The sequence below is a fragment of the Haliotis cracherodii genome, unplaced genomic scaffold (assembly GCF_022045235.1).
Source record: "Haliotis cracherodii isolate W230 unplaced genomic scaffold, xgHalCrac1.p SCAF_8, whole genome shotgun sequence".
Taxonomy (NCBI): Eukaryota; Metazoa; Mollusca; class Gastropoda; order Lepetellida; family Haliotidae; genus Haliotis; species Haliotis cracherodii.
In genome coordinates, this window is record NW_027266341.1 from 4,624,965 (window position 1) to 4,652,349 (window position 27,385).

Sequence of the window (27,385 nt, forward strand, 5' to 3'; positions counted from 1 at the left end):
AAGTTTAGGCAAGCTACGAGAGGAAACTGACAAACTGCCACGAGTGAATTAATAGTCGTCTTCGATAATTCATCATTATTATATCTCTGATATGGCATTTACGTGAGACGCTAGGTATCGATGGTCAATGGCATGAGTCTGAGAGTCTGTTCGAGTCATAGTATTCAAAACTAACAAGATTGTATTTAATGTCAGTTATTACAGGTAAGAACGTAATATTCGCTGTTTGGGGTTATTATTCCGACAAAACAGGTTAAAAGAAAATATAGGTATACGTAACAACTGAGATGATAAATGTTACATGGGAAGCTAAAACATATTTATAGAAAAATCACTAGTGACAGGGGAGAATCATTCGTCATATTTACTTACGAAGCATTTGCAAGTGGGGCGTGACCAGTAGAAAGAGGATAGAGGCGACAGATAACTATCCTGCCTGTTCAGCTGTAACGGACGCGCGTACCATTATCTAGTGCCAACTATTCGACTTATCATCACACTTCTCGCAAAGACAGGTAAATGGGTTAGTGATTTTGTTTTTTTCCTGTGTGTTCAATTCCAAGACCAAGGATATTATTTAAAGATATAATAAATGTAAAATTGATAAATATTGGCTGAGAATGTTGTGTGGTAACATTTGCAAACATTATGTTAAAATCGGTGTATGTTGTCTGTGTTGAATAGTATGATATGGTTGAAGTTTGTTAAATGGCAAGTATTGTCTATAAGCTGGATGGTAAACAACCTGCTATAACCACTTGGTCAGATTGAGTTCCGTATTACAGAGATGTGTCTTCGGGTGTGAATATATAAATATTTCGAGCCATTATTTCTTCGACTTATGTGAAGCTATTTCTTTCTGTGTCAAATAGTACAATCATATAATGGTGCCGTTCCCGCAAACGAAATCTTTCCGTTTCCATCGCGAAAATATGACCTTTTAGTTAGATCTGATGCCATACATTTCTGTTTGGACAGTTGTGTCCAGTAAAATATCTGAGTTCCGCTTCCATGGGATAATTTGCAACTGAGGGTAGGGATTGTGTACAATGCCACACTCATAAACCTTTCAGCAATTCTCTCAGGAAAGTAAGAACATGTATTTCATATCTTAACATTTTGAAAACAGATCTGAAGTTTAAACTTTCTGTATTTCGTTTAAAATATTTGTACGAATATTGGGCTTTTGTGCCTTTTGTGTAAACATCAAACAAGTATGTAAATGAAGGTGCCTATTATTGTTTGGGGGACTTTATCCAACTCACTTCACATTCATTGTCCACCTATATATTCGGCATCTTATGTGAAGATCGAGTGTTAATAATCAACTCAAGAGTACATTGTATTGGAAATTCTACCATGACATTGATGAATGCTTGATTCTGATTGGTTAAAAACAGGTTTCCTTTTTGCTCCGGAAACCCCTTTCAAATATATTAAGCCTTTTCACAAAAAAACGTTCGTATGAATACATAGATAGCCTACATATCGATTCATAGAAAATGGCTGCCGATGGTCCCCCCATATGAACTGTAAAACATATCTATATTTCCTCTAATACACGCTGGGTCTCTAATACCAGACAGGTCTCTAATACACGCCGAGTCAAGGGCTCTTGCGAAATTAATAGACGGCGTAGTGTCAAATAGAGGAAATACGGTAGTTTGATATCGGATGTTTGGGGCTTTCTAGGCCGCAACCCTGACTGCTTCGATGATGACATTAAAAGATTTAACGAAGGCATATCTTTTGCACACAAATGAAATGTTTATGAAACTGTTTGAGAAATGTTATAGTGACCAGAATCGGAACAATTTAAGCTATTTCCTCATTGAAACAACCGACAATGAAAGTAAAATATAACATTATAAAAATTGTTTGAAAAAACTTTATTCATGACAACCACAACCGTTAGAATTTGTCAGGAGGGGATTTGAAAGTCCATCAGAAAGCACTCCCCTTCGAAAGTCCACGAAAACAATGTCCCAAATTCATTTCAGAACACGCACAATTAAGAAAATCATACACGATCCACTATTTCTGGGACACAAATGTCTAAGTTCTGTCACTATTTGGCCGACAAAGCGCTCGGTTCAAAATTATATTAAAGAGGTATCTATTCTACAGTGGGACTACATCAAATTTTAAAACACAGTAGGTTTATCTCCTAAACGAAGGGATTGTTTCGGTATTTTTTCCGAACATAATTGTCCTGATGACTTTTGATTTTGATGCTCTGTACCATAAAGGCAGAGTGAGCGTTAAACACACAAACACAGAAATTGTTTGGATGCTCCATTAAAAAAGTATTGTAATGATTGAAAAACATTTCCTTTTTTAAACAAATTATTCCATACTATCTCCACATAAGACCACTCGTGTAGCTCGGGGTGACGGAATGGGCCGAGTGCTGACGAATGAAGAGCTCGCTGATGGTAGATCGTTTTACGTCACAATCGTCTGACGTCATAGAAAGACGACGTCACAGCAAAAGCCATCGCGCTTCTATATACAAGACGTGTTTTCGTGTCCGATCCCGTGTGCGACATACGCTTGCAGTCGGAAAGCGCACGTTAAATCTCCAACATAAGTAAGTGTCCGATGTATTTTCCAAACAGAAATGGCAAACTCGTGGTTTCTCGGTGATGGTTTAAGCACAACAATAGAAGAAGGCTTTGGTGAGTAATTTAAAAAACGTATCCTTGACAAACATTTGATAAATCAGTCTTATTGAAGATGAACTAGGTATTGTTTGGAAGCAAATATGTTCAAATGTCTTAGTGTGTCAGAATGGAAGTATTGTGTGCTGGATAAAACTGTTTCAACAGGTGAACGCATTAAGAATATGTATAATTCTTTTAAAAAAAAAAACGTTGTTTGAAATGCTTTAACAATTTCTAATGATGGACAGTTTCTCTGATCCCAAAGAATCACGAGACACGTAATTAGTCAATTCTTGGACAATGTGAACCTGTCTCTCTCTACGTTAAATAGTACAATGATATAAAATGCCGTTTCTTGTTTATGTTCCAAAGATTTAAACTTCCATACGGTTACATAATATCTGTAAAAGTAAGTACATCAAGTCTATGTTATCGCTTTTCGAACAGCTATTTAGAAAAGATATGAGTTTTTTTTATATACATGTCCAAATATACATTTACCCATGCAACAGGTAGCAGAAATTTAAAATGTGTTGGTAGAATGTTGTTTATTTCTATTCAGGTTCCCAGTTAACTCCTTGCATTGAAGACCAGCAAAACGCTGCTGTGGAGTTATGGGGAAGGCATCTTTGTTGCGACAACAGGACTCTCGAAAGCATCGAGCGATTAATATCTCCATCATCTATCACCCGCGTGGACGTCTCGACTCCATCGTCATGGGCATGTTGGAAGCCACCACAATACGAGCATATATTCCTTGGCCGTACCATCCGTGGGTACACGGTGCAGAGTGTAATAAAGTCAGGAGGAACCGCCACCGTATATAAGGTGGATAAAAATGGCCGGACATACGCAGCGAAAGTCTCGCTCCCAAATCAACTCCACTCGGATACAATATCCAAGGCATGGGCTACAGAATTTAGCATTATGAGTCAGCTGAATCACAAAAATATCATTGGAGTTTACGACCTGTTTTCCCATCATGGACTCCATGTGATCATAATGGAGTATTTCGATGGCTGCGATCTGGCCGACTTCATTGCCTGTTACAACAAATCCCAGAGACAAAGATCTTTGAAAAAGATCGCGAGGCAACTTGTTAAAGCTATCAAATACTTCCATAAACACAACATTGTTCATCGGGATATCAAGCCGACCAATGTACTGATCGGAAAAGATTTGAAAGTCAAAATAATCGACTTTGGGGGCGCGATGAAGCTGAGACCGGAAGATACATTGCTGGACCGGAAGCCGACTATAAGCACTCCCCAGTACACCCCACCAGAGGTACACGCAAGGGAACGGCGTTCATCAGGCGACATCTACATGAAAGCAATTGATATGTGGAGCCTTGGAGTGTCCTTATATGAAAGTTTGACAGGAAAGCGGCCCAACTTCTACAACTCCGCAATGGGAACAGACACTGTCATTCCTCAGCCCGATTTCAGTGTTTTTGAAAGTCGAGACAGAAGGTTACTTTGTTTGGTTAAGAAATGTCTAGATATGAATCCAGAATCGAGAATCACGGCTAAAACGGCACTAAAAGAAAAATATTTCAGGCGTTTCTTTTTCTAGATTATTTTTATACCCTGCTTATACCGTAGCCAGCCGTAAACTGTCAGTGCTGCCCAGCGTACCTTCTGAAACGCTTATTTATGGCACAGATTAAGAGCCAGGTAAGCCCTGGGAAGTATAGAACAAAAAGGCCCCCAGTAACCCATGCTTGTCGTAAGAGGCGACTAATGGAGAACGAATGGTCAGGCTCTATGATCCGCCGGTGTGTGTTTCATGGAACCCAGATGTCGTGGTTCCCTGCCCAATTCCATTGCTTAATCATATATTTTACCATACTTGGCACTATTGTGTAAACACAGAACTAGATCACGACCACAGTGAAAAACCATCAACGACTGTACTTCATATGAAACCCAAATTCAGGTGTACAAACCATGTTATTATTGGAACTTGTTTTGTAAATATCTTAATATTTCAAACCACCGTGTGAACATGGGTGAGGTACCAATATTATATTGAAATTGCTTGTTTTCCTGTTGCCAGATCACATGTCGTCCACCTTTGGACATTGTGATGAATAAACTATTTTAATAGATCTGCATATTGTTTTTTGAGTTTATGAAGCATGGTCAGACAATAATGTTCCGAACATCCTTATTTACTTGTGAATTAATAGGGCACTATAGCTCTCCTGGATATATAACCAACACCTTAAAATGTCAACAAAGACACTCACTTCACAGACGTTTGTAGTCCCTATACCTACAAGAGTAAGAAAATTCATGAGTGGGTGGAGCTTATGTGACCACGTGACACTTACGTACGTACGTACGTACGTACGTACGTACTGCTTCTCACCTGAACACAGAAGTACATCGGACTTCCGGCGAGTAGTGACAGTATACACCGTATGCCGGCACTGCATTGTTTGCGGTACAATCAATATTACCTGAAACAACCTGCAACGTGTGTGTGAAATAATTAAACAATCATATTCAACTTCTTTATTATGAGGAACACAACGTTTCGAAGAATATGCTTACTCCTTCATCAGGTGAAAGAATGCCATGAGGCAGAGAGCATATATACTCACACGCAAAAGAAACGCAAGTCGAGTATGCAGTATACATGTTATTTATTTTCAACAGTAAAGACAAGAAATACTAATAGGGCAAGATTGACAAAAATTTGACTGAAGACAGTTTAATGGATTAAAAGGCAGATGACATAATTGGTTTTTTTTCGAATGTTAAGGGCTCACACAGTTTCGTGTCAATACCCAAAATGTCAGTCAATATACCTGATGTGACCACCATCAGCATTGATCTCTGCCACACATCTCCTGTACATTGAGTGGATCAGACGATTTGTGAAGGCCCTAGGGATCCTCCTGCACACATCCAGAGCAGCTGTGCGTAGTTCATCGACAGTTGTAGGGACTGGGCGCACGTTGTGCAGACGCCTTTGAACCTCATCCCGCAATAGTTCGATGGGGTTCAGATCAGGGCTGAGGGCGGGCCACGGTAGAACAAGGATGTTGTGTTGTTGCAGAAAGGCCATGGTAGCTCTGGCAACGTGGGGACGAGCGTTGTCCTGCTGGAAAATGTGTTGTTGTGTTGTGCAAAAAATGGAACAACGTGGAGTCTGATCACTTGGTCGATATCCTGCTGAGCAGTGACGCCGTGTCCCCGACCTTGACAAACATTCAGAAAGCACATGGGTCCAAGTCTCGCATTAAGTCCAATCCCCGCCCATATCATGACGCTAGGTCCACCCAATGGATCCCTTTCCACAACGTTTCTGTCAGTGAAACGATCACCTCGACGCCACCAAATTCTGACTCTTCCGTCTGCATGGGAGACACAAAAGCGACTTTCATCAGAGAAGATGACACGCCTCCACACACGATGACGCCAATTGTGATGACCCTGTCCCCACTGTAGTCGTGCTTGTCGATGCCGTGGTTGGAGAACAGGACGACGTGCTGGACGGCGACATCTGAGGTTGTTGGAACGGAGACATCGGATCACAGTGTCCCGGCTAATGTGTCGATTATGTGTTCCTATGGTCTGTCGAGCACTTTCACTTACAGTAAAGAACGGATGTCGCTGGTGTTGACGGGTAATCTGCCCATCTTGTCGAGGTGTGGTGACCCTAGGACGACCGCTCCGAGGAAGGTCATCTGTGGTCTGCGTAGCATTGTATCGATGCAGGAGACGGTAAATTGTGGTTATGTTAACGTTGAAATGACGGGCAACATCTTGGACAGACTCTCCAGCTTCCAAATGTCCGACAGCCTGGTTTCTCTGAATTTGAGTTAGGCGCGGCATTGTTGACTAAGGAGTGGTAGGACCAAGAATCGGCCACAGTTTTATACCCACCACAGTTCGTGACAGTTCGTGCATTTTCGATTTCGCGAGAAATGGGTGCATGATAGCCACATATTCATTGAAATGGTGCGTTTTGGCGATTCGTTTTTTACGTTGCGTTTTTACTCGGGGCTTCCAAAATGCATCCAACAATATTGATAACACCATCAGGCTTCACTACATGTTAAAACTCGTATCAATTTATGGTTCAGTGTTTGTTACCTATTTGCTTAAAGCCACTTGCGTTTGTTTTGCGTGTGAATATATATAGTAGTTATGTTTTATTGGGCTGAAGATAGACCACATAGGCAATTTAAATAGTAGAGATGTTTTATTAGGGATGAAGATGGACCCCATAGCCATTATTAGTAGTAGTGATGGTTTAGTGGGCTCTAGATAGACCCCACAAGCATTAAAAATCGTAGTGATGTTTTATCTGGGATGAAGATGGACCCCATAGGCATAATATATTATAGTAGTAATGGTTTAATAGGCTGAAGATAGACCCCATAGGCATTACAAATAGTTATGATGTTTTATTGGGATGTTCAATTGTTGAGTGTTAACCCTTTGTTGGTTGGCTGTTGTTTGTTGATCTTTTACCTACATATTTCTGGGTTAACATATTGTTTCAATTAGGGAATCGACACGTAACTGTATCATACCAAAATGTATGTGTCGCAAAGAGTGAGTTCGTTACTTTGGTTTACGGTCGCTTTGAGTAGTATTCTAGTTATATAACAGCGCGCCATTTTGATGCTGGATAAAAGGAGGAAAGGATGCAGGCCTTAGATGTTTACCACTTCAGTGAGACCAAAGAGGGACCGGTCGTGAGCTGACAAACCTACAAATATTATCAGGGATTGGAACCCACGATCTTAGTTTTCTGGCGCGCTGAAGGAATTTTGTTTGTTTGCTTATTGTTATACGCCGCACTCAGCAATATTCCAGCTATATGACGGCGGCCTGTAAATAATCGAGTCTGGACCAGACAATCCAGTGATTGACATCATGTGCATCGATCCACGCAATTGGGATACGATGACATGCATTAATCAAGTCAGCGAGCTTGACCATCCGATCCCGTTAGTCGCCTCTGACGACAAGCATAGTCACCTTTTACGGCAAGTATGGGTTGATGAAGACCTATTCTACCCCGGATCTTACAAGGCCTCTATCCTCTCTAGCACTGGTGTTCCTTGGACGTCCTGATCTCGCCAAGTACCTCACTTATCTCACATGCCCAGTCAATGATTGTTGGGCGCCAGCGTTTTGTTTGAAGCAAATGCTAGAGATACGAGAGGTTGGATGTGATTGGTCAATAGGAGATGCATAGAAAGGACATAACTCGTAATAGCCACTGGTGGCGCTACGATCGAGCCCAGGAATTCCAGCCTTGTTCGGCAAGGGTGGAAACTGGACTTTTAAAGTCAGTTAACTCTCTTGCCTCGGGAAGATGGTGGAAGAATGTATCCTGTCAAACCACTGTTTCCTTTCTCTGTTGGGGGTTACCTCCCTTTTCATTACATCCCCTGCAAATATGCAATGGCTTCTGTAAAGAGAGATACACGTTCATCAATATTTGCAAAAACAGAATCAATAGCTTAATGTAAGAGGCATGAGAGGCTGTTAACAGACGTCCTTGGAAAACGTCGGCTTTGATCTTCCCACTTAAACATTGAATGACTGTGGTGGGCGTTGTCAAATGGTGGTGTTCCGACTGAATGAAGCGCTCCTAAAGTCATTAAGATGGGCAGATGCTGTGATTCGTGGCGTGACTCAATAGTTTCATGTTGTCAAATATATCTATGGTGCTAATAATGTAATCGATAACACTTACCCCAGCATTGCCAACAATGTAAAGTCACCTTTCCCGGAATTCCTTCAGCGGCCATTCATATTTTATACATTAATTAGTAAAACATTTTCCTAAATTATTAAGAACTGTTTCAGCTCAATATCTACAGAGATAAAATTTGTCTGAGAGAAAGTCCCAGTATGAAGTATGGCCATGGAGATATTCAAGTATATGGTCCTCCACATCATCAGGCTCTTCACCAGGCCTTTCATTAAAGACGCCCCACGTACATGCACGAAATTTCACCAACATCACCTAGAATGTCAAGCAGTTCATCCTGAAATAGCAACATACATTCCGTTCTTAGATCCAACATAACTGTTGTACCATGTAGATCCTTCTGGGTGAATATACACATATAACACGTGTCTTTAAAGTCCAAACAGTGACTTGTCAAGTGATACCTAAGACAAAATTGTTATGGATGAGCAACTTCTTTATTATAATTGGGCGACGTTTCGGTGTGGATTCTAACACCGTTATCAGGCAAATGAATCCACACCGAAACGTCGCCCAATTGTAATAAAGAAGTTGCTCATCCATAACAATTTTGTCTTAGTTACCATTCCAACTTCTAAATGCCACTCAAAGAAGTTGTCAAGTGATAGCTAGGTATGCACCACTTTCTGTGATACATGGAGTTTTAACATGATCTATAAGATTCTTTTTTTTATGAGAACACAAATTCCACCAGAAGGCCTTCCAAAATTTGCTATACCTTTTTTTCATTAAGTTGTTATATTCGCAGAACGTATCATCAAATTTAGTTTCTGGGTCTATGTGTCTGTCAAACCATTTATGTCAAATGATTTTAAAATGAAAGACACTCACAATTAGATAAGTTTGAGAGCAGTCCTAATATACGAGTTTCACAGCATTCATGATATTTCTAGTAGGTTCAGACGGTGCCCCCTGTATATCCGGGCCCTGGACACACCCCTATCTCTTCTGTGTCGGCCTCTCACCTCTACCCCCGTTACCCATGTCGGCCCGACGTGTGTGTTCCGTCACGTGCCTCTGTCATAGACAGACTGCAGCGTGAGTCTATATCATAACTCCCGTAAAGTACGTTCTGATTGGTCCATTCATAGAGACGAAGCTACCGTTTACAGAAAGATAATTGGACATTTTCAATTAATTTGTTGTACGTTGAACCGCAGTTTGAAGCTCAGTAACACAGATCGGAATGACAACACTGTCAGATATTGTAAGGCGCCTTGCAATGAAAAGTATCCATTATTCATCATCGTAATTAATAAATCTGATTGATTTGTTTGCTTGAAGTGTAAGACTACTGAATGTGTTGCTCCACAACAACTTGGGAGTGAAAGCCGTTCCTAAATTTAACATTAAATCACAACAGTTTGTTCATACTAAGCTTCTTCGAAACACCATAATTTTATTTTATTTTAAAACGTTTATTTTCTACTGCAGCACTGCCATAACAAAATAAACATCGTCTGCGTATTATAATGCAGATAATTATAATTAGATAATATGGAATCTCACTATTAACAAATATGACCACCATTTTGTTCAAACACCATTGTGCGTTCATTTAAAAAGGTTTAAACTTCGTTGAATGGAAATTCATTAACTTGATATGTCGTTTATGGGTGTATCGTTATGGTCCCGGCAGAAGCCTATGTTCTTATATAGGCACTTCGCATGTGTCGAACGAGCTCGAGATAGGTCGACATATTTCCGTTGGTCCCGCTGTCTCTCCGCTAACGAAGTGTCATTGTAGCATCAGGTATGTTCTCAATGTCCAATGGCTGAAGGCCATGTGTTGCGATCATGGCTTGAAATTATAAACTGAGTAAACCGAAACTGAATCTCACCCGCTCACACTTACACGAGGGTGGCTGGCGGGTAGATCCACCCATAGACGTGAAATGTTTGCTCATGCTCACGATACATTGGCACCTGCAGTCGTAGAATATAGGAACCATTCGTAATTCAAGCACAACCGTGAGCTAATGTCTCTACTATATTGAGTGAGTGAGTTGGGTTTAACGCCGCTTTTAACAGTATTCCAGTTATATCGCGGCGTGTCAGCTTAATGTGGGAGGAAAGCCCGAAATGATGCAGGCCTCAGACGTTTACCACTTCGGTGGAGCCCACGAGCACGGGTATGGTGCTGATAAACCTAGAAACATAATCGGGGCGAACAGGGATTCGAACACAATCATAGGTCTCTGGCGTGCCCAAGGGACGCAACTCTACACAGCGAATCGCGGCACCTTTGACGATTGGGCCACCCGTCACTTTCTGATCCCATCAGTCCTATGAATGGACCCCTGTCTACCCAGCGTACGCAAGTCCCTCCTTAAGTCAATATCCACACATAGCGGTTGGGCAGTCATTCCACAGCTGTTGTTTCAAAACCCTTAAAACTACTTCCAGCTTCATGATTGTATATCCTGCATGATAAACACGTAGGAAGTGTAAGAATAACTCAGTTGGTCTGGTTAGATCAAGTGATAGGCGTTCCGACATCTGTGTCGTTTATTTGAGCATGTGCGCTTGATCGCTGTATCGTAAGTAGGTCAGCACTATAAAGATAGCGCTACACGCTCGGCGTCACTCGATCGGGATACAGCGCGGATCGCCGCAACAACCGGTTGTGCAGAGAACTATTTTTAACGATACAATGGCGTCCAAAGAAACATGGCCGGAGCTTGTTGGCAAGGTAACTATATCTAAGCCTGACCATTTGTGTAGTACATACAGCTGTGTGACTCCAGTAAGACTGATAACAGCTTGTAGATGTTTCTAAACGAACCATGTGTGTTGGTAACAGATACCAACCCGGCTCACCAACCACAAAGCGATAGTTTCTCACTTAGACTTCCACCCGTGAAGATTCGGGGTAGAATAGGTTTTCAGCAACCCATGCTTGCCGTAAAAGGTGACTATGCTTTCGTAGGAGGCGACTAACGGGATCGGGTGGTCAGGCTCCTGACTTGGTTAATGCATGTCATCGATCCCAATTGCGTGGGTGGGTGCTCATGATGTCAATCACTGGATTGTCTGGTCCAGACTCGATTATTTACAGACCGCCGTCATATAGCTGGAATATTGCTGAGTGCGGCGTTAAACAACAAAACAAACAAACCAACTTAAAAAAATTAGACGTACTTCCGTGTGTTTGTGTTGATCACTAAACGATGTAACAACTGCAGTGTCGCAGTGACAGCTGAATTTTATCGTGCTGTGTTACAGTATTTATATGGTAGTCGCGGTCACAGGCCCCTGAAGCAGGATAGTGATATTACTGAAACACTGGACCCATACATATAAATGGACAAGGTCCGTCACTCGCTATCTTGGCCGAAGTTGAGGTGAGGTGAGGTGAAATTGGGTTTTAACGTCGCGTCCAAGATTATTGCACTTATATAGCGACGTGCATGCACGTGTATGTGTGTGTGTGGCTGCTTGTACTAGTCCGGACTGATGCCGATTTATAGTGCTAGCTCACTGAGATACCATGCCGCAGTTTAACACGAATACCCCACTCAGACACAGTATACTGACTCCGAGCCGACCAGTCCTTGTTTTAGCCCCTTAATGCCGAGCGCCAGACAGGGTAACAACAAGTACAATCTTTTAACGTCTTTTTGTATGACGCGGCCTGGGATCGAACCCTGGACCTTCCGCTCTCCGGGCGGACGCTCTACCACAAGACCACGGAGGCGGTCTGGCCGAAGTTGAAATATCGTTTAAATTAAATAGAATTGTATGCATGTCGCGTTTATAATACCTCCCCACCCTCCGCTTACGACCTGCATGTCACAAACATTCATTTTTTTTTTTTTTTTTTTTGCAATTTATTACCTATATCGGGTGATTTAATTGAAATATTGTTTCGGTCGCGGCTGTGGGTCAAGGAAGTAAACACTTAATGGCGCTCGAGCGCTCTGATTGGTACGTATCACCATGTGCGTTTGTTATGGTTGGAGCGCAGACCAATCAGTGCGCTCGAGGCCATTGAGTTGTTTTACAGTGTTTCAGTAATAGTACTATAACATCACTATCCTGCTTCAGGGGCCTATGGTCGCGGTAACGTGTAGTACGGTTTACCCTGAACATTTGGCTCTGTATTAACGTGATTGTAAATCATGAACACAGCTAGACTAGACTTGTCACATATCTGATTATTAGTGTGAAAGGGTACATATCTTGCCCTCGTCACTCCGAGGCTCGAATTCGACATGACTTGCCTCCCTGGTTTTTTTTATTAACAGATTTATTTGAATCATGAAAATACAAGTTGGGGGCAATTGATACTTGTACAAATAGACGCTGTTTCATGAAATTTTTGGATGGACGGGTATCCCAGTCGCCCGAGTTGCGTTCCTTTGGATCCAGTATTTCCACGATTGGACTGGCAACACAATACCTGTGCATTTGAGCTTCACCCCCCAAAACCTGCTTAGACCTGCATTATCTTTTTACTCAAATACTGTTCAAAGGGGCGTAAAACACAACTAACTCACTCATTCAACTTCTCTTTCAGTTGGCAGAGGAAGCGAAAACAGCTATCCTGGAAGAAAATCCAAATTTAAAGGTTCGAACTTTTAAAGTTGTGAACTAAATGATGTGACCGCCTCAGTGGCCAAGTGGTAGAGCGTCCGCCCGGAAAGTGGAATGTCTTGGGTTCAATTCCCGGCTGCGTCATACCAAAACACGTTAAGAGATGGTACTTGTAGTTACACTGCCCGGCGCTCGGCATTAAGGAGCTAAAACAAGGACTGGTCGACTCGGAGTCAGTATACAGTGTCTGAGTGGGGTACTCATGTTAAACTGTTGTATGGTATTTCAGTGCGCTAGCAGTATAAAATCGGCATTGGCTCAGATTTAGTACAAGCGCACGCACGCACGCATGCACGCAGGTCGCTATATAAGTGCAATCCTCCCTGAATGCAACGTCAAAACCCAATTCACCTTACCTCACTAACTTGTAAACGGAGGCACGTAAACCTCGACTGAGTGGCATAGTCACATTGCGCTCAAGGGGTACACGTTATGTTGCCGATTTCTAGTATGACAGCAACCGAGGGACTAAATATAGCCTGATGTTCAGGTCACATGAACTTAATGAATGGGTTCAGACAAGCCGAGTCGAAATGCACGGAAGCCATACTGGTTCATATCGAGACTGTCACGTGATCACGTTTATCACGTGCTCTGCGTGATTATTTCAACTTATCCCTAGCAATTGAGAAACAATTGAGCGAACGCTTTAATCACAAGGCTACCCACCTTATTGACTCGGACATAGCCTGCGAGTTTGAAACTCGACTCTCGCACACACTTCTGTGCCATTAAGCCTTACATATATTACTATTTCATTTTTGAATTACTGAATTGTTTGAATCATTGTATACATAAGTTCCCATATTCCAAAGCTGAGCTCCCACTGTGGCATGTGGTTTGGTGCACAGCCCGGGGGCACGGGTAACTCAGTCGCCTAAGGCGCCGCGATTCGCTGTGCAGAGTTGCGTCCCTTGGGCACGCCAGAAACCTATGATTGTGGGTTCGAATCCCGGTTCGCCCCGATTATGTTTCTAGGTTTGTCAGCACCATACCCGTGCTCGTGGGTTTCACCGAAGTGGTAAACCTCTGAGACCTGCATCACTTCGGGCTTTCCTCCCACATTAAGCTGATACACCGTGATATGACTGGAACACTGTTAATAGCGGCGTTAAACCCAACTCACTCACTCGCTCAACTGCGCACAGCGCCCAGGTCACAAATCAGATGAAGTTTAGCCACGTAGGTCGCGGATAGTCCTTGGATGGGTGACCGCGTTTCGGCAGTTTGGCTCAAGAGTGTTTCTAGGGCTTCGGTCCTGGCCCCACCTCAGCACATGTACACATGTCTCCTTGAGCAAGCGACTTTGTTCGAAATGTGCCTCTGATCACCCAGCAGTGAATGGGTATCCGGTAATTTTGGTTGTATACTCCTCAGGGAGCTGAGAATGATTCTTGAGTGAACACTGATCCCGTGACCGGGGTAATACTAGCACTTTGAGCACGCCCCTGTGTGGTGTGGAAATATGCGCAACATAAATGGGCAATTATTACTATGTACATGACTATATTTCTTCAACAGATTTTCATCGTGCCTGAGAATAGCATGGTGACCATGGACTTTTTACAAGATCGAGTGAGGATCTTCACCAAACAAGACGGCACAGTGGCAAGCCCGCCCATGATTGGTTGATTGTATCACATGGCCCAAGACACTTTGATGCTGTATTCCTACTCAGACAGAACTCTGCAGTATTCCCGTGATCGACTCCAGTGCATTAAAACACCACATTTGAGAGATAGTGCGTGCATCAACTATAGAATGAAAATCATTTGTAAAATTTCACCTCTTTGAAGTCAATCACGCATGTAACGTCCAAAGAAATCAAAGTGTACATGTAAAAGAAATTATTGAGTCAAAATACACATTTATAAATACCTGTTCACTTTTTCGAAACTATTTTTGATGAATTTTGTTTATGCACAAAGTATTTTTCACACAAGTCTTTTTTGAATAATTTAAGTAGCTAAAAGGTGACTACTTTCTGATAACGACAAAGTAAAATTGATCTCACCTTTTAATACGTTCATTTGTATACACCTTCAACATTGTATCATATTCCAAGCATATTTTTATTGTTCAGTTATGCGTGGTTATCATATACTGTGTTATACATTTACTTGCAATGTTGGCCTTAAAGAATAAAGCAATCTGTTGAACAACGTGTAAGTTTTCCCACCAGCTGTCTTTCAACAACGATTAGAAAAAAGCTCCGGGTTTGAATTAGTTCCCAGCAACCTGTGCTTGTCGTCCGAGTCGATTTCGTGGATCAGATGGCCAGGCTTGGTTGACAACATGCTACCATACTCTACCATAGTGGGAGTAGTTCATGATATCAGTCTGGTCCAGACTCAGTTAAGAAGCCTCCATCAAATAGCTTGAATACTTCGTTAATACAGCTGGAATACTGCGTTAGTACAACTTGAATACTGCGTTAATACAGCTGGAATACTGCATTAGTACAGCTGGAATACTGCGTTGATACAGCTTGAATACTGCGTCAATACAGCTGGAATACTGCGTTAGTACAACTGGAATTCTTCGTTTATACAGCTTGAATACTGCTTTGATACAGCACGAATACTCAGTTAATACAGCTTGAATACTGCATTAGTACAGCTTGAATACTGCGTTAGTACAGCTGGAATACTACGTTGATACAGCTGGAATACTGCTTTGATACAGCTGGAATACTGCGTTAGTACGGGTTGAATACTGCTTTGATACAGCACGAATACTCAGTTAATACAGCTTGAATACTGCATTAGTACAGCTTGAATACTACGTTAGTACAGCTGGAATACTTCGTTTATACAGCTTGAATACTGTTTGATACAGCACGAATACTCAGTTAATACAGCTTGAATACTGCATTAGTACAGCTTGAATACTACGTTAGTACAGCTGGAATACTGCGTTGATACAGCTGGAATACTGCGTTAATACAGCACGAATACTCAGTTAATACAGCACGAATACTGCATTAGTACAGCTTGAATACTTCGTTAAGGCGTTGTGTTAATCGCCATACAGACGTGCATGAGCAGTCATGTCATGTGATCCTCAATGTACCCAGTCTACTCATCTGGTTACGCCAAACATATTTGCCTTCCCGACGCTGAAGCCTTAATCAAGTCTATTTAAAGTGTTTAACGTGTACACATGAGCCGATTCCCCCGTGCGACATGGCTGTAGACTGTTCCCTCCGTGGACCACACCCGCCTGTTGTCCGCTGCTATGTAACAAGGCCTTGTTTTGGTGTGTGGGCGATCAAGGATTCCACCATGAAACACTGGGCAAACAGCATGGCACATTTATTGCTTCTCTCAAGTACCAGGGAACATTATATGGCACGATAATAAATGTCAAAGTAACAAAAATCATTTCAAGTTTCAACGAATATTCAGAAAAAAAACTATATCCCGAAAGAGCACATCCTTCATTTACATTTTATTCTGTGTCGTACATTACAACGCGAATCTGCTTCTCAAAATACCAATTATATGTAACAGAGGATACGCATCACATGCATGTAGATATCTACACGTATACATCTATCTGTGATACCATCTTGATATCTACACGTATACATCTATATGTGATACCATCTCGATATCTACACGTATACATCTATATGTGATACCATCTCGATATCTACACGTACACATCTATATGTGATACCATCTCGATATCTACACGTACACATCTATATGTGATACCATCTCGATATCTACACGTACACACCTATCTGTGACACCATCTCGATATCTGCACGTACACATCTATCTGTGACACCATCTCTATATCTGCACGTACACATCTATCTGCACGAAGATACCAAATGCAATATCATCTCGAGATCTGCACGTATACATCTATCTGTGATACCATCTCGATATCTACACGTACACATCTATCTGTGACACCATCTCGATATCTACACGTACACATCTATCTGTGACACCATCTTGATATCTACACGTACACATCTATCTGTGACACCATCTCGATATCTACACGTACACATCTATCTGTGACACCATCTCGATATCTACACATATAGATCTATCTGTGACAGCATCTCGATATCTACACGTATACCTCTATCTGTGATACAATCTCGATATCTACACGTATACATCTATCTGTGATGCCTTAGCGCAAAGACCATCGTAAGCCTATGTTAAAGTATGGGAGTTACGATCATCTTAGCGCTAAGATCGCTTTGTGCAAGTGGGCCCAGAACGTTAGTCTATATTTTGATCAGATTGATAAACTCTTATCTTGTGATAACGATGTGTACAGTAATGCACCATATCACTTATCATTCAGAATATCCGCCACGGTATCCATGATCATAAAGCCACGCCAACACCTGTTGTGATCAGACATACATGAAGGAGCAGGTCAATGTGCTTTGACCAGTATTTTATGACGTGTCCTCGTGTGTGGGAGGAAAGAACGACGTGGTGCAGGTTATCACATGGATGAAACTCACGAACAAGGATACATTGCTCACAACTAATAATGTTTCGGGCAGCCAAACCAGCGGCTGATATTAAGCGTCACGTATCCCCATCAGTGTACTATGACAAGGAATCATGCCAAAACTAGACTGCTATATGTTACTTGGAGCCGGGGGCGGCCGGATAGCCTCCTGGTTAAAGCGTTCGCTCGTCACGCCCAAGCCCCGGGTTCGAATCCCGACATGGGTACAATGTGTGAAGCCCATTTCTGGTTTCCCCCGGCGTGTTATTGCTGGAATATTACTGAAAGCGGCGTAAAACCATACTCACCCACCCACCGTCCATTCTCTCGTTTAATTCGGTCTGTAACACTTCTTTCCTCTTGATAGTCATAAAATTGTTATCCATTATACTTTGTGTTTCAGACACAACGTGATGGCTACCATATTTGTTGGTAATGGGCATGGCATGGGATAGCTGTAACTTGTCTAGTTTTTTGCGAATTTTTGCAGTCATGTTATGTTTTCTTCTATGTGTCCCCGCCGTGATATTGCTGGAATATTGCTAAAAGCGGCGTAAAACCATACTCACTCACTCACTTACTCGGAGCCCATTTTACCACGGAAACAACACGTGGGGTAGAGATACACCGGTATGAGAGATATTAACGTACGTTATAATGTAACTGTACAAATAGGAGTGTACCTGTTTGTCAGATATTTGAATCACCAAATCACAATATGAAATAATATGATCGTGTGTGCACTTTCGGGTGTCGCTGTAGGAAGCGCCAGTAAAATATATTTAAAAAACACACAGATACATTTGCGTACTGCTAATTCTCTACGACAGCCGTGATCGTATCCATGCACAAGAGCCCCCCGGACGATGGGAAGTTTTGAAATAACCACGTTACTCATAGACTTTTATATGGAGATGGGAAAGCCAAGCCTCACGTGTGGTGTTCACCGGAAATTCGTGTTATGTTATTATTAGCGTATTGTAAAACGAAGGTCTTGTTACCTGTATTGTGCCTCGTTCTCATTGTGAATTAATTGTGCAGCTGGGAGCACGACCTTTTGTCTTTCAGATCGTCCCATTGATGACTCAGTCTAGTCTTTCGTCCAACTTCGCGTCTTTTCCAGATGTTTGTTTGTTTGTTTGTTTCTTGTTTAACGCCACACTCAGCAATATTACAGCTATATGACGGCTGTAGTGTATTGATGTTATATGCGGAATCATAATCCGGAGTAATGACTGCTCCTTTTGTACAACCCCCTTGCGCATGCGCTTGCAGTGAAACTACGGTTCTTCCGCCGAGATCTAACTATGGCGTGTTTGTCGTCTGCTTAAATAGAACATGGTACCTTGGAAGTACATTCAAACGTCGGTCTGGAAATAATCGCATATGGACCAGACGATCCAGTGATTGTCATCATGAGCATCGATCCACGCAATTGGGATACGATGGCATGCATAAACCAAGTCAGCGAGCCTGACCACCCGATCACGGTCGTCGCCTATACGCCTATAGTCGCCTTTTACGCCAAGCGTGGGTTGCTAAAGACCTATTCAAACCCGGATATTCATGTCCAGATAACTTAACCACGACAACACCTATCACCCTTAGGCTACGTATCAAAGACGAATATAATAAAACAATGCATTATTTCAATCACGATTAATTAAATCCGAGCACGATCTGAAGAATAGACTACATCACTTTATTTGATAAATCCAGTCTAGCACAGCCAACACAGATCACCAAATTACTTGTATCTCGCTTATTGGTAAACATCAGGTGAGGTGGGTGGATACCGAAAATCTGATTTTTTTATATCTTTGCTTATAAACATGAAATATGCAAGAGTGAGTGAGTGAGTTGGGTTTTACGCTGCTTTAAACAGTATTCCAGTGATATCACGGCGTGTCAGCTTAATGTGGGAGGAAAGCCCGAAGTGAAATATGCAAGATAAATTGAAAAGTTTTAGTATCGACATAATATAATATGTAGTTATATAATTTATGCAGACAAAAAACAATGAATATTACACATCTGGGGGATCCAAATGGGTGAAGAATTCGTTCGTCATGCCGTACATACAGGTTGAATTCTCTACAAATTCAAAATGTGTGCTAGCTCTGACCGAGATAGGACTTTAATGTGGAAAAAGCATGTTTTCATTTAATACTTATATGAGACCTCTACTCGACCTTTATTTCAGAGTAATTTTCGTTCAACAAATTCCGTGTAGCTCACTGTCCACTTATTTGACATATATGAAGAACGTGAAACATATACTTTTTTTTATAGCAAGTACTATATACAATCAATAGATGCTAAAAGGCGAAAAAGAACGGTTGTTTTATGAATCTATGACTCAGTGTAAATAAATAATAATCTTCCTGATATTGATTGTATGGCTTTATGAACGTAACTGCAGTGTAAACGTCTTGGGTGAAGATAAGGTCATGCGTAGGAAGGCGTCAAATGGAAAGTCGGGGTTGTTAACGTAATGTTTCTCCATGGAAAGTTGTGTATGCAAACCCGTGAAGATTTGGCGATGAGGAGGCACACAGCTTACCTCCCCTTCCAGCTGCTTTACCAAGCACCTTCCCTGCGCGTGACACCTTCGTTACACTCTCGGTAACATAGTTTAGTATAGAGAGCTCCGCGAACGGGCTATCGATGTGAAGAGCTTGATGCTTTCGTACCGAATAAATAGAAGGAAAGACAATAACTAGGACAATCACGTGAAGATTCATTACTGATGTGTAGATCGACACCTGGCTCCACACTAGTGTCTCACCACCAAGCACCCACGGATCAGTGACGTAGTCCGCAAACTTGTGCACACTTGGTTAGTAAACATTGATGCCTTGATGAGCATACCACCAAAACTCTTCACCCTCTTGCAGACGTGGAAGCTCTACAGCACGGTGAACGATAGTTGCAGGACAAACAGCCTCACGGCACTTCCAGTGAACAGTTTCCCGTCTCCTTGATTTAATCCTGATTTACTCCCTGTCCATTGTACACTAAACTCTGTCCGCAACGAGAATCAGGAATATATCTAATGCTGACCTGTTTATTTGCCATTTTGCGGTGCCATCTTGCGATTGGATCAATGACATGTTTTGAACATATGGGATACAGCCTTATTGATTTTGTGTGATGGCAACAAATTCAACGGATTAAGTCAAAGGTTTTACGACTGACAGTAGATCTGAATCGCATAAGTTACCACTTGTATTAGGACAGACAGACAGACATGTTTATTCAGTAAAAGGCCAATGGCCCAAAATACAGACATGTGAGCATGACATTTACGGGGCACAGAATTTATCATTAATTATTTTGTGAGCATAATATAAGAATTTACAAACTAGAAATAATGTTTGCTCATTATAATTACTAAGAATATTTATTACATGAGAATAACTGTAATGAGTAGGCATAGGAAGATTAACAAGGTATTTTTGTCTTAGGGCAGAATATAAATTACAATTAAAGAGTACATGAAATTCATCCTCAATGACATTAACTCCCTTACTACTACAATAGTTACAAAATCTGAGTGATCGGTCTGTTTTACTATATCTGCCAGTTTCTAAAGCTATTTTAAAATTTGAACATCTGAATTTAGTAAAAACAATTCTTAAATGGGTAGGGAGTGGACATGACAAGTACCTTTCAACATTTAACATGGATTTAAAATGCTTATAAAGATCACATTTTGGAGAAGAGTTTACAGAAGCACTCCAGAATTGCTGTAAATTATCTTTGAGCCTTTGCTTAAAATGGAGAATAAAAGCTTTAGAGCATTGAAGTATCAAACTGCAACTTCATTACAAACAGTTTTTCTTTGATAAATTAGTTTTGGATGTGGAAAAGAGAGATAACGTTTTGTCCAATCTTGTTTCTGTTGAGACTTCGATAGAAAACGCCTTTCTTGTTAAATAATTTTTGCTTAACGTTCAATTTTTGACAGTGTAAAATGCGAATTTAAAATAGATCATTTATTGTCTTAACTGTTTCTGATTGTACAAGACAGATTTAAGACAGGGTTGTATCCTCGGAGCGTTGTTATTCTCTCTGTGTCTTAATGAACTAGGAAAACGCAACCCCCCTGCCCAACCGGATGCATCCGCCATTACTCGATACAGACAGGAAAATGCAGTTTACACTGGAATAGTTTTCAAGGCTTAAATATGCCTATGACATTTTGCCCTCACATATACTGCCCTGGTATTATTAGGCTCGTTCATGATAAGAGTAATCAGGTTACAGATTTGTCCCCCTCATACATATATGTTTAGTGTTTGTTCGTAATATGAAAATCCCCGATTTAACACTAGGCATTTTCAAAAGCAGTAATTACATTGACATCATCGTGTAAGTGCGACAAGCATATTGATCTTGAGCTAGGTTTGTCAGCACCATACCCGTGTTCGTTGGTTTCACCGAAGTGGTAAACGTCTGAGACCTGCATCACTTCGGGCTTTCTTAACACATTAAGCTGACACGCCGTGATATAACTGGAATACTGTTAAAAGCGGCGTTAAACCCAACTCACTCACTCACTCGTACAGAAGCGGTGCAGTGCGGTGTTTCTTGGGATTGTCATAGCGACTGATTTATGACAACCATTGTCTGCAGTACATTTGACTCTAAGGGCAAATTACCCTGAAGCCATGTCTCCATAACTTAATTGTCATTACGTTTTAGGCGCTAATCCCCGTTGTTAATCCTCACCAACATTTCATTGTATGTTGACTGTCAGTCAGTCTGAAACTACCATATCACTTCCCTTTAACTACTGCTTTTATAGTATGGCATTTATTGCCCTAATTGATCATCCCATGAACTGTGTTGGTTAATCACGCCCACATGTCCAATGTCCAAAGCAATGTCATTGTCTCTTTGTCTGTCCATTGTTGTTCATTACTATATATGTGCTACCATTACACAGTTACTAGGGTGTTAGTCAGGCTTGGTATTCCGAGTGCTGGCGTAGGGACGACCTCGAGCAGGATGTGCCGCTCGTAGGAAACGCCCTGAGGTGAGCTGGAGCTCCGCTCACCTCTTGTACGCCTGAGCTGGAAGGTCCGCTCATCGCTGCGTTTGTGTTGTCAGAGCAGGTATTCCGCTCATTGTGAAATTGTTGTTTATTGTTTACATGTTGTGCATAAAGCGTTCCGGGACAGTGATATCGATTTTGTCCTTTATTCCCCCAAGAGCTAATTCCCCGTCAACACGTGCGCGTTGACAGGATTAAGGACATGTCATGTGTTTCAGTAGAGCAACCAATGGGCCATCAGAAGAAAACATAACATGACTGCAAGAATTCGCAAACAATTAGACAAGTTACAGCTATCCCATGTCATGCCCTTTACCAACGGATATGGTAGCCATTACGTTGTGTCTGAAACACAAAGAATAATGTATAACAATTTTATGACTAGCTGGAGGAAAGAAGTGTTACAGACCGAATTAAACGAGAGAATGGAATGGAGTATGGTTTTACGCCGCTTTCAGTAATATTCCAGCAATAACACGCCGGGGGACACCAGAAATGGGCTTCACACATTGTACCCATGTCGGAAATCGAACCCGGGCCTTCGGCGTGACGAGCGAACGCTTTAACCACTAGGCTACTCGAGCGTCCCGGAATTGAACGGGTTACCTTTAAAGAAATATATGGGGAGAAATATTCTCTAAAGGAATCGGAGAATCGCTCTTGAAAGATTCCAATGTGGAGTTTTACCCTTACGAGTGGAAACGGGTCGTTATTACAACACTTCTTTTTCTGATCGAGTTTGTCCCTTATGTTCCTATGAAACTGGTGATAAAAACGCGTTTTATTGAATTGTTATATTATGAAGCTGAAAGATCAGAGCTGTTTTTTTAGATGCAATGACGTGTGCTAGAACTTCAGCAATTTAAATAATATTCAGAAAGTGAGGTGAAAGTCGCGTCGTATATAGCTACGTGCATGTACGTGCCTGACAGGGTAACAACCGGTACCATCTTTAAACGTCTTTTGGTATGACGCGGCCGGGGATCGAACCTCGAACCTTCCAACGGACGCTCTACCTCGAGACTACGGAGGCGTTCTATTCAGAAAGTAGCCAGACCAGATGTATTTTTGCTATCTGCCAAGACCTGCTGTGTCAAATTATCGAATGTGCTATAAAATGGATTTTAATGTGAACCTCGTTCGTTTGTAGATTTATTATCTATTTGTATTTGGCTTTTATAGTATTTAATAACTCCGCATGGGGTGGGTCGTTATATTTTACTGTGTAGTATTTTTGAATAGTTATATTATGTATGCAGTTTTGTTTTTATTTCTTGTATATTACTCAGATGTAACTAGGTGAGATTGTAATAATGCATCTGTCAATGAACAATTTATGATAAAACAGTGAATGTGGAAGTCAGTGCTAACACCAGGTGGTAAAAATACGAACGCTTTGTACAGCAGAATATGTTTCGCCGTCAATGTGCATCAATGATTTTCAAACATCTGTACAACGATGTCATTATTCCATACCCAGAACGGGGGCGGTCGGGTAGCCTAGTGGTTAAAGCATTCGCTCCTCACGCCAAAGACCCGGGTTCGATTCCCGACATGGGTACAATGTGTGAAGCCCATTTCCCCCGCCGTGATATTGCTGGAATATTGCTAAAAGCGGCGTAAAACCATACTCACTCACTCATACCCTTGGGATCAAAAGTGAGTGAACGAATGAGCTGTTAAGTTTGAAACTGCTTGGAACAGTAATTGGGTGATGTCACGGCCCATCAGCCTACGGCTGCATGATTCAACCCTACGGACACGTGAAGACGTAGTATGTTAGTAATAGCAAGGCGCAGTAGCGCAGAGTGACTCTGATGGAAGACTTTGTTCACGCAGGTGAAACAAATGATTACGGATATGTAGCTATAAATGAAGAGCCATATATGGAGCGAATACGAGATTCGCTTCTCGATTAGCACATCCGGGAACGTCTAAAACACACAACCTTGTACTGCAAATAACGATGCCCACTGTAAGACCGCTGACTTTCCAAAAAGAGAATGTCTCATGGCGCTCTGTACACACCGACAGTTGAAACACTGTCTTGTTATCTGTTTATGGATTTGGAAAGCCCGTTTGTCTTACGCCTGATATGATGTTCAAAATGGTGTTTATTTATGACATCAAACATAATTCAGCGAACACTTTTTCTGTCTCCTTGCAGCTTGGAAATAATGTATAATCAGAAATAGATTAGGAGTTGATCAATTTTATGGTCTGTTGTACCTTGTCTCTGAGAGCAGAAGTCAAGTGATAAAACCTCCCACTATCACGTCGTGTAACAGCAACATGGCCCTTCTGTCAGCCTCATAAATGGAACAGATTTATCTAGCCTTGTGTTAATTCCATTCTGCAAGCAATTTCTGAAAGTGCTGAATCTCGTGTTATCGCCTTGGTTTCCCGATTGCAGTGCCCGGTATCCTTGTGTAGGCCACGACGTCTCCGTGTATGAAGAAGCTGCCACGACGTCTCCGTGCATGAAGAAGCTGCCACGACGTCTCCGTGTATGGAGAAGCTGGTGTCATCACTACAGAAGGGCCATGGATGCTACACATCAAATACAAAGTTCTCTTTTGAAGTGAGTATTTGATGAGTATCATATTTCATTTTCAAAATTGTATGATTGATTATGTTCTGACCGCATGCAATAGCCGGTATGATTAACAGCCAATCTCGCCGTAGTTTTCAAGCGTTAGTGTCTGAACGAATTATTCGAGTGAGGGAATCTTCCATGCGGGTACTTTTTATTTTGCCTAATGTCATAGTCTGTAATTGTTTTTGGAACAGTTTTCACGTTATAAAACTAAAAAAATCCAATCATCGCTTGTTCGCTAGCTGTAGGTCCCTTTATCCTCGGGCCGAAACATAACTTGATGACAAAATTAGGTTTTGTGCTTCGTTCACGTCTTGAAGGAATGTCATTAACATAGGGACTTTTTATGTAACTATGCAGTTGAAGTAGTGCATAAAACATTGACCTAAATATTGAAAATGTGAAATTGGAAGAGTGATTGAGTGAGTTGGATTCAACGCCGCTGTGAACAATACTTTATCACGGCTTGACGTGTAGAAAAGACCGAACGTCTCAGACAGTTACCACTTTGTGCGGGTTGGTGCGAAAAAACTAGAAATATAATCTGAACATAGGTTTCTGGCATAGCGAAAAATATGTGCACAGCGCTTTGTGACACCTGAGACCACCCGTGTGCCCTATGTTGGAAGATGACCTTGGGGAATGTGAACATGTCGTATAACCAAGCTCACTCACTCACCAGGTTGACCTGGGACCATCCGTGACTTCATGGAGTAAACAGGTCCTCGTCGATGACCTGGGACCATCCGTGACTTCATGGAGTAAAGAGGTCCTCGTCGATGACCTGGGACCATCCGTGACTTCATGGAGTAAACAGGTCCTCGTCGATGACCTGGGACCATCCGTGACTTCATGGAGTAAACAGGTCCTCGTCGAGAATGGAGGGTGTGTGGCGAATGCTTCCACTTTCAACCACGGCTGGACAAACGTGTTCGGGTGTGTTCCCTGTCTGCCCTGTGCTGTGAGATGATTTTAAAAAACGGACAAAAAGACAGCAAATTCTGTTGACATCATCAAAGACTTTTCAGTGAGACAAAACGAGGGAAATCACAGTACCGGTGAACAGATCACAACACATCTCAACACACTAGGCAAGGGATGCTCTTGAACTGGCATACTCTTTCTGGGATTTTATCCAGATATTTTATCCAGATCCAGTCACAACAAAAAGATTTTAGTTCCATTATTCATTTACTTCAACTGTGAATAACCACAAGGAGTTGATTTTATCGAATGGTAAATTTGCAGACGTAAAAACCCATCAGCCCTAAAATCGAATGTTTTAACTGTTTCACTGTACTTAAGCTTTTGTAGGCACCTAACCTTTATTGCACTCCTCGCATGGAATGCGTCACTGCCTCGACATAATCAATTCCCAAATAACAATGACTATAACGTTCGGGGTCCAGTTTCTCAAAGCTATCTTAGATACGACTGTTGTAATTCCTATTTTTAAATATAGGCAGACATACGGTTGTCATTGCATTAAGATCGCTTTGTTGAACGGGGTCAAGCTCACGTGTTCAGAGCATTGACCTGAACTGACACTTATAGTATAAGAAACATTAACACAATGCCAGCCTGTTAGCCTAACACTTAGTCAATGAAAACATGTCTTTTAAATATATATTTTTGTTTTCTTCGACAGAACCTTTCCGCTTCTGCTGTTTTCAAACTAGACTTGGTCAGTTTGATCTAGACTTGCCTAGACTTTTAGTAAAAGAAAAAGCCTAAATAAAATAAGATTTTCAGTCACGGTGCAGGACTACCAGCCTGTATAAGGTACTGCATCTGTGGGTGCAGAGTAGCCTCCCTTAATTGTCAAAATCCATTATGTGAGGGTTCGAATCCAAGAAAGTCTTCCACAGTGATTCTACATCTGCTCGTGAGCCAGAGATGTCTCTAAGTGTTGGTTTCATCAAATGTATAAACGCCAACTTGCATTGAAACATAATCAGAATCTGGGATTCGAACCAACGATCACAGCTTTCTGACACGCCTAAGGGATGTAACTCTGCACATCGCATTACAGCGACGTAGACGACTGTGCCACCATGCCTCCACTGACAATCCGAAACATTACTGAGACACTATTCAAAGGGGCGTGAAACACACTAGCTAATCTCAAAATCCGCCTGTCTGTACTTATTGTCAGGGTATTCTGACCTATCTATGGTGGCCGATAGTTATCTAATTATAACATATTTACCACAACATGTTGAAAAATTCTAAGTACAAGAG

At 41.6% G+C, this 27,385-nt stretch overlaps 1 protein-coding gene across 1 annotated transcript; it reads left to right on the forward strand.

Annotated features, from left to right (window-relative positions):
• The first annotated feature begins 2,620 nt into the window (after positions 1–2,620).
• LOC139450307 (aurora kinase C-like) lies at positions 2,621–4,238 on the forward strand. Its single transcript, XM_071231986.1, has 2 exons — positions 2,621–2,678; positions 3,226–4,238. The coding sequence occupies exons 1-2, from the start codon at positions 2,621–2,623 to the stop codon at positions 4,236–4,238; spliced, it is 1,071 nt and encodes a 356-aa protein (XP_071088087.1).
• The last annotated feature ends 23,147 nt before the right edge of the window (positions 4,239–27,385 follow it).